At 37.1% G+C, this 14,071-nt stretch overlaps 1 protein-coding gene across 1 annotated transcript in view; it reads left to right on the top strand.

Annotated features, from left to right (window-relative positions):
* Positions 1 to 14,071, top strand: part of LOC150084316 (uncharacterized) — a 333,113-nt gene that overhangs the window by 205,556 nt on the left and 113,486 nt on the right. Inside the window, exons 14-15 of the mRNA XM_090376182.1 lie at positions 248 to 938; positions 3,792 to 3,935. Coding sequence (XP_090232308.1) covers positions 248 to 938; positions 3,792 to 3,935 — 835 coding nt within the window. The remainder of the gene's footprint in view (positions 1 to 247; positions 939 to 3,791; positions 3,936 to 14,071) is intronic.

Raw genomic sequence — 14,071 nt, 5'->3', positions numbered from 1 at the left:
TTTTATTTATTAATTAAACCAGTTAGTTTTTCCATACCTTCTTTTACCACTCATTGGAGTAATAAAAGGAAGTGTGAAAAAGCCTAGCTCCAAATTTTAACTTGTACATAGCTCTTGAAATTAGTAAAAATTAATGTAAATAGTAATATTTTAAGATAGAAGTAAAATTATAATGGTCAAATTATACTTTCAAAGAATGTCTGGTTAGATATTCTTAAACAAACATGTATATTAACTTTTTTTTTAGGAAGAAAAGAAGGGAAAGAACAACAGACGGGATAGAGGAAGGAGGAGAGATGTATCCTCAAGTAGTAAATCTTGGCAGAGGAATAAACGTCAGCGCTCACCGTCCCCATCTCGAGAAAAGGATAATAAAAGAAGAAAAGCTGATGATACCACCACCACCACCACTACTACTAGTAGCAGTAGTACTACTACAACCACTGCCACTACTACTACTACTGCCAGTTCTGCTACCACCAGCACTAGTGCTGCTACATCTGCTACTACTACCACCAGCACTGCCAGCAGCAGTATCAGTAATAGTAGTACTGCTCTGTCTACCAGTACTACTGCAGCAGTTAATACTGCTGTTACTGCTGCTATTACTACTGTTACTGCTGCTACTACTACTACCACTATTACTACTGCTACTACTGCCGCTGCCGCCACTACTAATGTTACTACATCTTCTACTGCTGCTGCTGTTCCTCCCCCTCCCCCTCCCCCGCCACCTCCCCCACCACCTCCTCCACCTCCTCTACCTACTGCAAATGTTGCTGCTAATAATAGTAGCAGTGCCACTAGCTGTTCAACAACCACGTCCATTACGACTCCTGGGGCTGCTGTTTCTACTACTACTACCCCTGCTGCCACTACTGTAGTTCTTACACTTTCTACTACAAGTAGCTTGACTACTTCCAGTAATAACCACAATGGTAAAAAAAGAAATTCTTCTTTTATGTTATTATATCTATTAATTAATCATTTAATAGTTTTAGTTTCATGAAATCTATAAGTGAGAGAGAAAGAGAGAGCAATGCTGTACTTGTAAACTTTGTTTGTATACAGTGTCTTCATAATTGAAATACTCTGAGGCCTTTGTTTTTATCTGTGGTATGGGCAAATTGCATTCAGTTTTGGAAAATAAGTACATTAGCTCAAAACTTTTCTTCTTGTAATGTGTCCAGCACATTGCGCTTGCAGAGTTTTAAACAATTGAATACAGCATAATGTTTGCCATGTGTCCTATGATATTGTCAGGGTGAGAATGTCAGCATGTGCTTCAAATAATTCCTATGATAGATATAAGCTGGTCTGTAACCAAGTCACAAAGGAGGTTAGGCAGGCAAAGGCAGATTATGAGAAATCTTTGGCAAAGGATGCAAAGAAAAACAGCAAAGAGTTCTTTACTTATGTAAACTCTAGAAGGAAGGGGATGAATCAGATTGGTCCACTTGATATCGATGGTTCAACTGTTGATGATCCTGCTCAGGTAGCTAACAAACTAAATGAATATTTTGCATCGACATTCACACATCAGGAGTTATTCAGCGAGGGGGAATGCCAGAGGTGAATTCAACTCTGGCAGTAAGCTTAGATAATCTTTTAATAACTGAGAGTAAAGTGGAGGAGAAATTGTTGAAGATAAACATAAAAAAGGCACAAGGGGTGGATGGGATCTATCCAGTTATATTAAAGGAGGCAGCAAAGGAAGTAAGCAAACCCTTAGCCATAATTATGAGAGCTTCCTTGGACTCAGTGGATGTACCTATAGACTGGAGATGTGCAAATGTGACCCCAATTCACAAAGGAGGATCAAAGGCTGACACAAGTAATTATAGACCTGTGAGTTTAACTTCTGTTCCAGGAAAATTAATGGAGGCACTGGTTAAAGAAGCACTGCAGGATCATCTAGACAAGACTTCAGTTATAGCTCGGACACAGCATGGTTTTGTTAAGGGGAAGTCTTGACTGACCAATTTGATTGGATACTAAATGAAAGAAAAGTTACAAAAGAGCTGGATGCAGGGAATAACTTTGATACTGTTGCACATGGAAGACTGCTGCTATGGATAAAGGGGTGGTTGAGGGGAGAAGACAGAGAGTGGTAATCAATGGACACTGCTCATTGTGGACTAATGTTATTAGTGGAGTCCCTCAGGATTCAGTGTTGGGTCCATTATTGTTTTCTGTATTTATAAATAATATTCATGATGGTATATCAAGCTTAATATCCAAGTTTGCAGACGATACAAAGGGTTGGCAGGGTTGTTAAGGACACTACTGACAGTATGCTGCAACAGGATCTGGAAAGGTTGAGCAGATGGTCTGCAAGAGTAGCTCATCGTGGTGTCTTATCAATGATATACAGGAATTTTTCTAGCAGGGATAAGAAGGTGATTATCCCCTTGTATAAGGCAATGGTCAGGCCACACCTTGAGTACTGTATACAGGTCTGGAGGCCTCATTTCAAGAAGGATGTAGAGCTGCTGGAACGAGTACAGAGAAGGGCAACAAGATTAGTGAATGGAACAAAGGGTTGCTCTTATGAAGAAAGGCTTAAGTTTTGCAAATTACAGTGTCTGGAGACTAGGCACCGGCAAGGTGATCTGATAGAGGTGTATAAAGCCTTGAATGGTTTGAGACAAATCGCTACAATTTCAAGATATTGAATCAGTGTCTGAACTTTATGATCACACCTCATGCAGTGTCTGTTTGTCCAAGTTAGTATTAGCAAAGGCACATGATGCAAGAAAGCAAACTTATATAGCATCAGCAAAAAAAAAAAAAAAAAAAAAACCTTATTTCACCCATCCACTCACTCCAAATGTTTGTCAAGTTCTGCCTTGAATCTATTTATGCTATCAACTTCTACAATGACAGAAGGAAGTTTGTTCCAGCAATCAACCACCCGCTGGCTAAAGGCAAACTTCCGCACATTTATCCTACAACTATCTTTCCTCAATTTGAATTTATGCCCTCTCAGGCGATTATTCTGCGCAAGAGGAAGAATTCCATCTGCACTGAGCATGCTCAAACCATTCAAGGCTTTATACACGTCAATCAGATCACCTTGCAGGTGCCTAGTCTCCAGACACTGTAATTTGCAAAACTTAAGCCTTTCTTCATAAGAGCAACCCTTTGTTCTATTCACTAATCTTGTTGCCCTTCTCTGTACTCATTCCAGCAGCTCTACATCCTTCTTGAAATGAGGCCTCCAGACCTGTATACAGTACTCAAGGTGTGGCCTGACCATTGCCTTATACAAGGGGATAATCACCTTCTTACCCCTGCTAGAAAAATTCCTGTATATCATTGACAAGACACCATGAGCTACTCTTGCAGACCATGTGCACTGCTCAGAAAACTTCATATCTTCCTACACAATTACCCCCAGGTCCTGTTTTTTTTCTCTACCACTGTCAGTGTGGTACCACAGAGTTGATACATTACTCTGGGATTACTGCTTCAATATTTTTGTTGTAAAATTATCTTTTTATATGTCCTGAAACATTTTAGGAAATGTTCAAAAACATTCTTAGAAGCTGGAATTTGGCAAGATAATTTGGAGGGGAGGGGAGGAGTTAATACATTTGTAATGAAACAAAGTTTGAAATAAAATTAATGGCAGGGAAAGTGAAATACTGTTGGCAGTATTCCACATTCTTTGTGAATATGATTGTAGAAAGCTATGCTAACTTTTTTTTTTTTTTTTAATTAATAATAAATAGATTTTTCAGTTGAAAACCTTATGCCAAATTCCTTTGCAATATGTTTAATATTTGCAGATGGGAAAATGTTAGCTTTGAACAGTGACAGCAAAGCACCCACTTCCATGCCTGAGAAAAAGCGAGAAGAGCCACCTAGCAGTCCACCACCCAAAGTTATTAAAATCGATGTTCTTGAAAAACCTAAAGGTGATAATGAAATAGGTATATATGGTTATTATACTCATTTTCAATTTTTATTTATTATTATTATGTTTTATGTACATCAACAGATCATCATGTTAATTGATTAATCAGTGTCTGGTTACATCAACAGATCATCATGTTAATTGATTAATCAGTGTACTCTAGTGAGCTTAAAGGAATTTGAGATGCATTCTAAAAAAACTTTTGAGATTACTTAAAAATATTTTGAATATACAGGGGGTCCTCGTTATCCGAGGGAAATTGGTTCCAGAAAATTCCACTTAAAATAGGGACCAAATTTTCGTAATGTGTACTACGCACTTCTAAATAATAAAAAAAATGGATTGAAGGAACTAAAAGTGAGACAATTATTATATTAGACGTTTTTATTATAATATGTTGAACAGTGTAATGTTAAGTAAAGTTTATTGACATTACACTATTTTCCAGTTTTATGACTAAAGAGTGAATCCAGAGTTTATTTTATTTTTTGCTGTATTTTTTCAGATATAAATGTATCATAGCCTTTAGTTATGTCTAACATTGTGCTTAACTTTTGCTGCATGATCATGAATAGGGTCATTTTCACAAAAATATTCAAGTGCTTGGTCGAATTTCTCAAGGACTTCCCTTTAATTCTTTAATTTTCAAATCTTTATCCTTTGGTGATTCCATCACGTCATCATTTTCGGCTTCCTCTTCTGTGGGTAGTTGGTCTATTCTGCTAGCTCCTCATTTGTATGTGGTTTTGCACTTGATTGTTGGCGCCTCCGTAGCCAGGTGGGAAGGAGCAGCAGTGCATAGCACACGCTTCTTGATTAGACCGGGGTTTGAGCCCATCACCACCAAATATACGGAGGATGCGGAAAGGTCAGGGAATGACCACCGCATATCCCGGAGCAATATGGCCTTATTGCTAATGCTCCTAAAAACCAAATAACAACAAATAACATCAGCACTTGATTGAAGCAGTTGTCCAATATCCCCATCATCAACTTCATGGAATCCTGCTTCTTTTGCAAGATTTACAATTTCATTTTGTAACCCGGTCACATTGTATTCTTCATGTTCATGAACAGCATCAGAGTATAAATTTTTCCATGAGCTATTCATTAATCCACACAAAATTACTTTCCAAACTTCTGCAATCATTTTTATACTGTTCAGAATATTGAAACTTTTCCAAAACATCTTCTACGTTATTTCATTGCTTTTATCGGTTTCAGAAATTAATCCTCGTAACTGTGGGGACTCAGATACCCAGGACCCCCTGTATATTTAAATGTTTAATATATAGATAATTAATCATTTTTTATGAGAATTACAATACTTAATTTGCTTTTAATATTGTTTCTTCTGTCTGCTGATTGTAAACTGCATAGGAAAATGCAATGGTCATATATCTCACAGCAGAAGAGTTGTCTGCATGTTGCATTGCTTTCAGACAAATGGCATTGGTGAAAGGTGAATCACCTTTCAGTTATGATTGCTTATCCTTTCTTTTGTTTTTGCGACAAGTTTAAATAGCATTTAGCTATTTTAGAAGTTTTTATTTTCAACTATATGTACTGAATGGCAGCTTACGTCAAATGAATTTATTTCAACAATTTTCTCGGGAAATTGTCATGAGATACTACTAATATCTGATGAGGTGCTCATGAATCCCAAAACAGGATGTCAGAGCAGTGTTTTATAAACAAATAGCAGAGCATTTTGGTGATGCCTTTAATATTAGTATTGATTATATAGTGCATAGATGGTAGTGACGTGTACTTCACCTGAACTCTGCTTTCCCTCTTCTGGTAGGTCCAGCAGGTCTTTGAATTTTTCCAAGCTTTGTCACCCATGCAGGCAACTTATTGCACAAGGCAATGGTCAAGCCACACTTTGAGTACCATATACAGGTCTGTAGGCCTCATTTTAGGAAGAACATAGAGCTGCTGGAACAAGTACAGAGAAGGTAATGAGATTGCTGAGGGGAACAAAGGTTGCTCTTACCAAGAAAGTCTTAAGGTATGCAAATTGGAGCATGTCAGTCTATATTTCTTCCCCTTTAGTTTGAATTTATGCTTCCTGGTTCTAGCAACATTTAATAACATGCAAATTCTGTTTTCATTCTTTTATTATTTCTCCCCCCCCCCATTCCCAATGCAAATCCCAGTATATTTCTATTAGTTCACTTCTAAGGAACCTTATTCTTAAACTCCTATATCCCATATATTTGAAGTTTCTCCTTATATGAGCACCATTTAAGCAGTCTCATCTGGTACCACTGATCATTTTTGAGTCTTTTTCAGGGTTTTTTTTTTTTTTTGTTAGGTGTAACCTCTCTTTGTGGATACAGTATTCCAAAAGCAGTCTCATGATTGCATTATTCAGTGGAATTATAACCTCCAAACCTTATTTTTATATGATTGATTGATTGATAAATTATCAACAGGATACCACAGGTGCTCCCTGCTGCCTATCTGCCTCATCATAAGTCACAAATCCCTTTCTTCTAGTTCCTAGTATAGCTCCTCTAAGCTATTTTGGGGTTGCTGTTTCCCAAATGTTGCATTTTTCAGCATTAAAAAAGTTGCTACTTATCAGACTATCCCTGTAGCTTATCCAAGTCGTCCTGAAAGAGTTCTGCTTTATGCTTACCATTAACCATTCTCTCAGTCTTCACATCTACAGATTTTGATATTATCTTCTGTATTTCTTTGTCAGGATCATTTAAGAAACTCAGAACAGGAGCAGCCCCATCATCAATCACTGAGAGACCATTGATAACAACCCTTCATCTCCTGTTGTATAGCTGTCCTGTAATCTAGCTCAGTGATTCTCGACCATAGCGAGTTAAATGCTCACTTTATTCACTTGAAGTTAATTTCATGTGTAACTTTTACTGTGTAATTTTAATTTAATCCATGCCTATGTTTTAAAAAAATCTATAGTTTCTCGTTCTAATAAAGAAGACAAATATAAGTAAATATTTTATATTTATTTTTGTAACTATGACTACTACAAATTACTATTACTATTACAAAGATTTATAAATTATTTTGATATTATTTTTTTATTAGGTATTCATTTTTTAAACAAATAAATTTAATGAGATCCATCCTTGTGTTTCATGCAACTTTGCTAATTTATTTATATTTGTCTCTAAATTTGTTAAAAGTAATCTTAAATCTCCTTTGTTAGTAGCGATACTACTGCACTGAACCTACCAAGTACAATGTTGGAAATGCTGTAATAAGTAATTTTGCTTCGTGGCACAGGAGAGGGAATGAGATGTTTGTGGATCCAAAATATTTCATGATCAGTTTGATTAAATTGTACTTTGGTCTCCGTCATTTTACAATTCAATAAATTCTTCTTGCAAATGTTGACTCACATTATGCACATCTGTTAGAAGTGGGTTAATCACCCAATCTGGTATTATAAGTTCATGCAGATGTTTAAATTGGATTATCAAGTCTTCTTTAATAGCATCATTGTCAGAAAAATTTGTTTTCAAATCAGTATGCTTAATTCTATCCATAAGGATTTTCTCAATTTTCATCTTTGCAACAGCTGATTATTCATCCCTTGCAAAGATGAAAATTGAGAACATTCTCTTCAACCAAGATTATTTTTAAATAGTGTAAGTTTGTTAATAAATTCCATTATAATTCCTTTTATCTTAATAAAATTGATCTTGTTTCCTTGCAGATTGAGAAGAACTTCATTTAATTTTTTTGAATATATCAGAAAGATACGCCACATCATTTCGTAAGATTTCAGTGTTATGCTTAATTTTCCACACTTAATTCCTTGTGGAATAAAAGACCGAATTCTTCATCACTTTCGTTGCATTATTTGGCAAAATAATCTATCATTCAAAGAATGAGACTTGATTTTATTAATAACACCACTCTGAATTTTGAAAAAAATTCACTGATATTTTCTCAGAAAATGGTGTTTCTGAATCAATTTCTAATGTTGATTTCAGAAATGACTTCCATTTTTTTCTATCATGTTAGGTTTCTTCAAAAATTACAAAAGAAAATTTGATTTTTCAAAATTTTTATTAATTTTTGCAGAATCTGTGCACGGAAATTATAACAAAATGCTACTTTTACCAGACTTATATTTAAGTACATGTTGAAAACACTATTAAAAAGGGCAGTTTGGTAAAATGTCAACCAAATGCTCACCTCTCATTTTAAAAACTGATCTACAATGGGTGAAATTATCGTTTCTTTGATTTTCCTGTTGATCCTTTTATTTACAGTCCCTCTTCAGCGTCCAGCAGTAGTCCGCCATCATGTTTGACATTCCACCTCCCTTGATACCTCATCTCCATGACTTGTCCTAGTGAAACCAGTCAGCCTGTTCTTCACTAACACTTCATAGATTTTCTGGAGAGTAGTTGATGTGGGAATGTAAAAAATGTACCTTGACATTCCCGTTGTAGCCCAGCTTCTTGAAGTTTGCCAACATATTTTCAACTATATTCTTGTAGTCTGGATTCTTGTTGTTCCTTAAGAAGTTCACAACAACAGACCTGAAGCTAATCCATGCCCAGTTTTCTCTTTTATTCATAGTTCCCTCAAAATCTCGGTTCCTCATCAGTTTGAAAATTTCAGGTCCAACAAAAAATACCTTGTTTTAACGTCTCCTGGGTGATTGATAGGAATTTAGTACAAAGATAGTTGAAGCAGAGACTGTCCTGAGGTAAAGCTTTCACAGATTGTTTCTTCAAATCTCTGTTTGGTGTGCAATGGTGGAAGGACAATTTTTAGGTGTACTAGTTGTTTAGGAACTACGTTCTTTGATCCTGGCAACAAACTTCCCCCCTTTGACCAGACCTTGACATCCCAGTGCTTACTCCTTACCCGACTGTTCCACTCACACAAAAAGCAAGGCATGTTTGTGTAGCCAGATTGCTGTCCAAGTAACATGCTTATCATTTTAGAGTCAGCACAGACTAACCAACCATGTTCTTCAAATGCACAGAGTGAGCTACTGGAATTACTCATATTTATTTCCATTGTGGAGCAACACGTCTTTGAGACTCCTCTTTTAGGTTTGGCATACTTCATGTGGAGCCCATTGTTTGTCCTAGTCACTGAGTTTCTCTATAAAATAAACGTAATATGCATTTTTTTTTTTTTTTTTTTTTTTTTTCTTTTGACAAATTCTGTAATATCTTGTCTTTGCTTGAAGACAATATTTTACTCACTTTTCAGCACAAGTTTGACATGATAACCTCAAAAATAAACTGAGCTCACATTGATAAACACTTCTGTATTGGAGTTCTCAAAGTCGAGAAACAAATGAGTGAAAGGCTGTATTGCCAACATGTGATGATTTAGTTTACAAATTCCCAGCATTTACTCCTAAGTTAATACATTTAATAATACAACTCATGACATCAGCTTAAGCAATTTGTGAAAAAAATGGTATGTGATAGAAGAAAATGAGTAACATTTCCAAAATCAGCGTAAAAAAATGAGTTAAAAACAGCTATTGGTATACAAACATCAAAAACTGTGCAGAGGGATGTAACCACATTTGTTAAATTGTTGCACCTTTTGCTGAGATGCTTAACAACCAAATGCAATTCATTGCATTATTCGCCATTTTTTCAGTTAGCTACAAATCCACGTTGTTGACCAACCATAGCCGGTTCCCCATCCTTTGCACGCATGATGACATTTGGAAAAGGGAATATCTTTCCATGAAAAAACTTTCAGGTTTCAAATTGATAAACCCTTTGTATTTGTTGTCAGCAATTTTGAAAATATCATTTCTTCTATAACTTTTTCATTCTTTACAAATTGAACACATTTGAGTAGTAATGCTTCATTATCACGCTGTGCTTCATCCAGTTGTAACAACCCTTTTTGTGAGATTTATGACAGGAATGAGTTTTAGAAGGTTTGAAATTGACTGAGTTAGCTTTGTCCCACAGAAGAATTACCTGGAGATCAGCATTTAAGGAATTGAATGTTAACTATCATCAGCAAAAATATGTATAGGATTTCTGATCAATTAATAAGATCATTAGTATACAAGAGGAATAGAGTGGGAGAAAGAACCGAATCTTGGGGAACACTAGCTTTAGTGGAGAAGTTAGAAGACAGAGAGCCATCTACCATCACCCACAGTGAGCGGTCAGAGAGAAAACTGGATATCCAATTACAAAAAATGGTTGGCAGACCATAAGATGGAAGCTTATTTAGAAGTCCTTTATGCCAAATGTGATCAAAAGCCTTTGAAATGCCAAGAGCAACTGCTGGAGTTTCACCAGACTTTTCAATTGAATTTGTCCATAGCTGGGTAACATAAGCCAGAATATCACCAGTGGATTGACACTGATGAAATCCACACTGATGATCATTGATCAGATGAAAGGTTTCTTGATAGTTTGAGTTGGAGATTAATTGATTTCTCTATTACTTTAGAAAGAGTAGAAGTAAGTGCAATGGGATGATAATTGGATGCGGGGGGGTTTCTCACCCTTGTTAGGAACTGGCTGGATATGAGCAAATTTCCAAGAAAAAGGGAAACACCTTTGGAATAAGAAAGTGAAAAAAGCTGACACAGAACAGGAGTAAACTCAGGAGCACAGATTTTGAGAACAATTTGAGAGATACTATCACTACATGGAGCTTTATTAGTATCAAGATTGTTCAAAATTCTTCTGCCATCCTTTTTATGGTAGACCACAGCAGGCATTAAATGGAGCGTGGTGGGTAGGGTAGGAGATGATTTACCAAGATCATCAATACATGAGTTAGAAGAAAAGTAGGATGCTAGCAGGTGAACTTTATCTTTGGCTGAAGTGGCAACAGAACCATGTGGTTTTCACCAGTTTTTGCATTTTATATAATATGAAAGTATCCTGATCATATAGCCTTTTTAGCATTAGCATCAGTAGTGGCATACAATGCAAGAAAGCAAGCTTATACAGCATCAGCTAAAATGTAAGTTTGTTCCAGCAGTCAACCACTCGCTGGCTAATGGCAAATTTCCACATGTCTATTCTGTAACTGTCTTTCTTCAATTTGAATCTATGCCCCCTCAAGTGCTTAATTTGAGCAAGAGGAAGAATCCCATCAGCATTGAGCTTGCTCAAACCATTCAATGCTTTATACACCTCAATCAGATCACCTTGCAGATGCCTAGTCTCCAGACACTGCAATTTGCATACCTTAAGCCTTTCTTGGTAAAGGCACCCCTTTATTCCACTCACCAATCTTGTTGCCCTTCTCTGTACTTGTTCTAGCAGCTCTACATCATCCTTCCTATAATGCCTTCAGACCTGTGTTCAATACTCAAGGTGTTGCCTGACCATTGCCTTATACAAAGAGATAATCACCTCCTTATCCCTGCTAGCAAAATTGCTCTAAATCATTGACAAGTCCCCATGAGCTGCTCTGGCAGCCTGTCTGCACTGCTCAGAAAACTTCATATCTAATTGTACAATTACCCACAGGTCTTTTTCATTCTCCACTACACCCGAGTGTAGTACTGCACAGTTGTTATATTACTCTGGAGTTACTGCTACCCATATACAGTAATTTGCATTTGTCAATGTTAAACTTCAGTTATTCTCAGTTAAACTTCTGTTATTCCTAGCCTATCTGCCCAACTTTTATAGATCCTTTTCCAGTAGCATACTGTTATTACTGTCATTAACAACCCTTCCAATTTTTGTGTCATCTGCAAACTTGAACATTAGCCTGATATACCTTTATCAATATCATTGATAAATATAGAAAACAACAATGGGCCCCAACACCAAACTTTGGGGGAATTCATTAATAACATTAGTCCACAAAGAGCAGTGTCCATTGAATACAGCTCTCTATCTTCTCCCACTCAACCATCCCTTTATCCATAGCAGCAGCAACTGACCCTTAATGCCATACTGTTCCAATTTGTTCAGCAGTATTTTATGTGAAACAGTATATGATATCAAAATTATTTTTTGCATCCAGTTCCTTTGTGACTACATCATAGTATCCAGTCAGATTGGTCAGACAAGATTTCCCCTTAACAAACCCATACCGTATCACATCAGTCTTGGCAAGATGATCCTGCATTGCTTCTTTAACTCACTTAATTTCCCATTATGAATTGGCGATATATTTGCATATCTTCAGTCCATGGGGATTTCTCCTGAATCCAAGGATGCTCTTATAATTATGGCTAAGGGTTTGCTTACTTCCTTTGCTGCCTCTCTTAATATACCTGGATAGATCCCATCCATCCAAGGTGCTTTTTTATGTTTAAATTTAACAGTTTCTCTTCCAATTATTACAAAATCATTTAGCTCCCTGTTAGAGTTTGATAAACTTCTGGCCTCCATTTCCATACAGAATTTCTCATGTGAATTTAGATATGCATAATACTCAGTTCAATTTGTCTGCTACCTGAGCAGGATCATCTGCAGTCGAACCATCAATATCAACTGGACTGGCGCCTCTGTAGCCAGGTGGGAAGGAGCAGCAGTGCGTAGCACATGCTTCTTGATTAGACCAGGGTTCCGAGCCCGTCACCACCAAATACGGAGGATGCGGAAAGGTCGGGGCTCATTTAGAATTTGCTGTTGGTTCCACTGTATAGAATTTAAAAACTGTCTGAGTTCACCATAATTAGCTTTACAAAAGCAAAAACCCCTTCCTTTACCCCTGATGATAGTTATATAAGTAAATCCCACATCAGTACACTGTGATCACTGCCACCTAGTAGTTCCTTTATCTGCAAATTCTTAATTGTTGAATAATCACTGCTGTAATCAGATCAAGAGTATTACTCCCTCTGTTTGCTACTCGAACATGCTGCTGAAGAAAACAGTCATCCAGTAAATCCTCAATAATTTTTGCTAATGTGTGAGTGACCAACCCATAAGTTCCAGTCTATCTGGAAGGTTAAAATCCTCAATTATAAGACATTCTGATTTATTGGCCCACTCCATTTCTCTGTTCAGTTGTTCGTTCTACTCATCAGAGTCATTAGGCCTATAACACATTCCTGCAATCATTTTTGCTTTCCCAGTGCTTATGTCACCCCAGACTGACTTGACATTGCACTAGACACCAGTGTCAACTTGATGCACTCCCTTAGATTTTGTGTGTTTTCTAACTAGCAGCATAACCCTTCCTATCCTGTCTTTCCTTTGTGTACACATTGTACTCCCCAGATTCAGATTCTGCATTTCTTATATCTGTGTGGCTCCACTTCTCTGATATCCCAACAATATCTGCCTTTGATGTCTTGACCAGTACTTCAAATTCACAAAATTTATTTATGAATAATCCTAGCGTTGGTGTACATGCAAGTATACATCCATCTGTTCTTACTGTTAGTTACACAAACCCTACCCATTTATTTACTTGTTCGATGATGACTGCCAGCAGTTTTTGAAATCCCCAGCACCTTGTTTTCCAGACTGCTGCTCATTCCAATAGAAGCAGTCCAAGAATCACTTTCACCTCTACCTTCGGCTATCGTTAATCTGTTAGTCTGTATATCCCCAAGCTAGCAGTTTTCCAATGCACCTAGCACTGCTTCGATAGCATCTGTAAATATTCTTGCACCCTTTTTATTTAAGTGTATCCCACCCCTGTAGATGCAGTCTCTCCTGTTAACAAGCACAGGTCACACTGAGAAAATTCCCACCCCATCAGCCCTGCACATCTCTCCAGGGCTGGCTGGATTGATGACAAGGCTCTTGTTGTATACACCCTCCTATCATGTCTTGGCAGAAATGCAGACAATTTCAAATTTAACCATAAATCGCAACTTTTTTTTTTTCAACATTGACCTGTACTTGTTAAGTAATTCTGCAGATCTCCTACTCTTAATGTCATTAGTGTCAATGTGTACAATTTTGTGCCCTTAAAAGATGGTATCTGTTCTACACCATCGACGTTTGCTCCTGGCAGACATACCCTAGTCCTATTCCATCTATCCTTTTTGCACAATATATTTCCTGTTTCCCTGACAACAGAGTCGCTGACAACAACTAGCTCCTGTGGGACCAGTGCATTATGCTTTGGGGATTACCTCTGTGTTACCTGATGATCGAGTGCAGGGTCTGGTGTTGATGTCGGCAGCTAAGAGCTTGTGGCCCCCCAATTTTAATCCTTTGAGGGCATCCACCCTGTTCTTCA

This window comes from Mastigoproctus giganteus, chromosome 6 (genome assembly GCF_048544385.1).
Source record: "Mastigoproctus giganteus isolate SK-2022 chromosome 6, ASM4854438v1, whole genome shotgun sequence".
Taxonomy (NCBI): Eukaryota; Metazoa; Arthropoda; class Arachnida; order Uropygi; family Thelyphonidae; genus Mastigoproctus; species Mastigoproctus giganteus.
The sequence above is the reverse complement of the archived record's forward strand: the minus strand, read 5'-3'. Positions and strand labels throughout refer to the sequence as shown.